The sequence below is a fragment of the Quercus suber genome, unplaced genomic scaffold, assembly GCF_002906115.3.
Source record: "Quercus suber isolate HL8 unplaced genomic scaffold, Cork oak 2.0 scaffold_159, whole genome shotgun sequence".
Taxonomy (NCBI): domain Eukaryota; kingdom Viridiplantae; phylum Streptophyta; class Magnoliopsida; order Fagales; family Fagaceae; genus Quercus; species Quercus suber.
Window position 1 is genome coordinate 717,537 of NW_027069620.1, and position 2,927 is coordinate 720,463.

The window sequence follows — 2,927 nt, forward strand, 5'->3', positions numbered from 1 at the left end:
GCAAAAGTTCCGGTAGGTGCTGGATGGGACAGAAAAGAGCTCCCAAGATAAGAACTACACGTGTACGATGGAAATGGAGGATAGAACGGAGTATATAACACAGAAACGGATGATATAAGGGGAGATTCCAGGCAAAAAGAAAAGAGGGAGGCGGACTGAAACCTAACCGAGGAGAGTTTTTCTCATTCAATCAACCTAAAATATCCCTTGTTACTTGATGAGTATAACCTTTCCTGTCAAACGGTACTAGTTCTTGTACCCATGCTCTAAAAATTTATTGTTTGGGCTTGTTGGGCTGAAAACCCATTCATACTCTGGGTTCAATCCAAATTGAGTCCCTACAATTGGCGCCGTCTGTGGGGAGAACTTGATCTGTTGAGAAGGAAAGGCTGGTGTGATACGATGGAAGAAGGAGCACCGCAGCAACCATTGACGGGCCCGCAACAGGTGGATGCTAATCAGCACCAGGCAGAGTCTAGGGGCTCTCAGCATAGTAACCCATTGGTCGACCACGAACACAGGGGGGATCATGAGGGGAGTACCCGAACAACCCATACAGATAGCCGCTCTCGGGGGAAAGGCCGTGTTTCCCCTGTAAAGAGCGGAGGAAATTTGCAGCGTGAGATTAACAAGTTGAAGAGGGAATTGCGATATGAGCGACGAAGGCGCAAGGCTCATAACTCTGGGCACTCCTCTGAGGAGTCGGATGACACCAGTTATAGGCGAAGGTCGAGAACTCCACCCAGCGAATCTTTTTCCTGTGGTGAGGAGTACCACCGTGGGCGAAGAAATAAGAGTTCGACTCGCCAGGGTCAGGGGAATGATGCCTTAAACAAAGCTTTGAATCAGGTCTCTAAGTCGCCCTTCACGCGACATATTGAGGACGCTAGTCTTCCTCGGCGATTCCACCAGCCTGTGTTCACCATTTATAATGGTCGAAGAGGCCCAGTAGAACATGTTAGCCACTACAGCCAGAGAATGGCTATTCATACCAGGGATGAGGCCTTACTGTGCAAAGTTTTCCCGTCTAGCCTGGGCCCAGTGGCAATAAGATGGTTTAATGGCTTGAGAACTAATACTATTGACTCTTTTGAGAAGCTCACCCAGGCCTTTGGTGCCCGTTTTATTACATGTAGGAGGGTTGTTCAACCCTTGGGGTCGCTACTATCCATGTTTATGCGGGAGGGGGAAACCCTAAAAGCCTACTCGGACAGATACTGGGAAATGTTCAACGAGGTAGATGGGGCTCACGATGACGTGGCTATGAACACTTTTAAGGAAGGTCTTCCAACCGAGCACGGTCTGAGGAAGTCTCTGACTGGCAAGCCTGTTACTAGTGTACGTCAGCTTATGGATCGGATAGACAAATATAGAAGAGTAGAGGAGGATCAGATGCAAGGCAGAGGAAAGTCTAAGGCAGTAACTCAGGAGATGAGGGATTTCAGGCCGGACCGGTATAATAACAACCGGCCTCGGAGGGACTTTGGGGGGCAGTTAGGGCCTGCCAACTCCCAGGTGGTTAGCGCCGTGTTCCGAGAACCAGTGCAGCGAGTTCTGGAGAAGATAAAGGACGAGCCGTTCTTTAGGTGGCCCAATAAGATGGCGGGGGATCCTGCGAAGCGTAATCGGAACCTTTATTGCCAGTACCACCAAGAACATGGACATATCATCGAAGATTGTAAAAATTTGTGGGATCATTTAGAGCAGTTGGTGCAAGAGGGAAAGTTGACCCAACTTCTGCATCACTCTGGCAGCCGAGGAGGCCACGTAGGCTCGGCGTTTCAGGGGAATGCTTCGAGGGGGCCTCCTTTGGGCACGATAAACGTTATATTTGCTGCCCCGGGGAGAACTGGATCTTGCCCTTCCAGGGTAATGTCTGTGTCTCAGTGCTCAGAGGAGGGCTCCAGTTCGAGGCCGAAGGAGGCCAGACCGGGCACCTCGTTGGTGTTAGGCTTCTCAGAAGAGGATAAGAGAGGAACCATACAACCGCATGATGATGCTTTGGTGGTTACGATTAGGATCGGAGGGTATGACGTGAGGAGGGTGATGGTTGATGATGGAAGTGCCGTCGAGGTAATGTACCCTGATTTATTCAGGGGGCTGAATTTGAAACCTGAGGATCTGACAACCTATAGTTCCCCGCTGGTGGGCTTCGAGGGCAAATCGGTCGCTCCGTTGGGAATGGTTAGACTACCTGTGCAGACTGGTTCAGATATGGTGGAGGTGGATTTTATTGTGGTGGATGCTTTTTCTCCGTATATGGCTATTTTGGGAAGACCTTGGTTGCATGTTTTGGGGGCTGTTTCTTCCACTCTTCATCAGAAAGTGAAGTATCCCTCGGGAGGCGAGGTTTCAGAAATTTTGGGAAATCAAACCATGGCTAGGCAGTGTATGATAATGGCCATTCAACATCGGCCAGAGACAAGTACTTCGGCTGCAGCCGAGGAGGATTTATAGCAATCAAGGATTCAGGGAGCCCAGTTCGGCGCGTCCACAGAGGAAATGAGGTGTGAAGATTTGGAAAGGGTGAGCGTTGGTGATGATCTAGAGAAGTACTTTCAGGTCGGGGCTCAGTTGCCTTTGTTAGAGAAAGAGTAGTTGGTTGAGGTTCTTAGGAGAAACGTTGATGTGTTTGCATGGAGTGCCTATGAAGCCCCGGGAGTGGATCCGGAGTTCATTTGTCATCATCTGAACGTCAATCCCTCGTGTATTCCAAAGAAACAACCACCTCGGCGTCCGTCCAGGGTACACGTCGAGGCTATTAAAGATGAGGTGACCAAGTTAAAGCAGGCTGGGGCTATCAAGGAGGTATTTTACCCTCAGTGGTTGGCCAATACAGTTGTAGTGAAAAAAAAATGGAAAGTGGCGTGTGTGTGTTGATTTTATGGACCTTAACAGAGCATGCCCAAAGGACCCTTTTCCTATAC

At 49.5% G+C, this 2,927-nt stretch overlaps 1 protein-coding gene across 1 annotated transcript; it reads left to right on the forward strand.

Annotated features, from left to right (window-relative positions):
• The first annotated feature begins 402 nt into the window (after positions 1-402).
• LOC136069268 (uncharacterized) lies at positions 403-2,457 on the forward strand. Its single transcript, XM_065777580.1, has one exon. The coding sequence runs from the start codon at positions 403-405 to the stop codon at positions 2,455-2,457; it is 2,055 nt and encodes a 684-aa protein (XP_065633652.1).
• The last annotated feature ends 470 nt before the right edge of the window (positions 2,458-2,927 follow it).

Coding starts and splice junctions, on each gene's coding strand:
- LOC136069268 (XM_065777580.1), top strand. CDS start 403: ATGGAAGAAGGAGCACCGCAGCAACCATTGACGGGCCCGCAACAGGTG.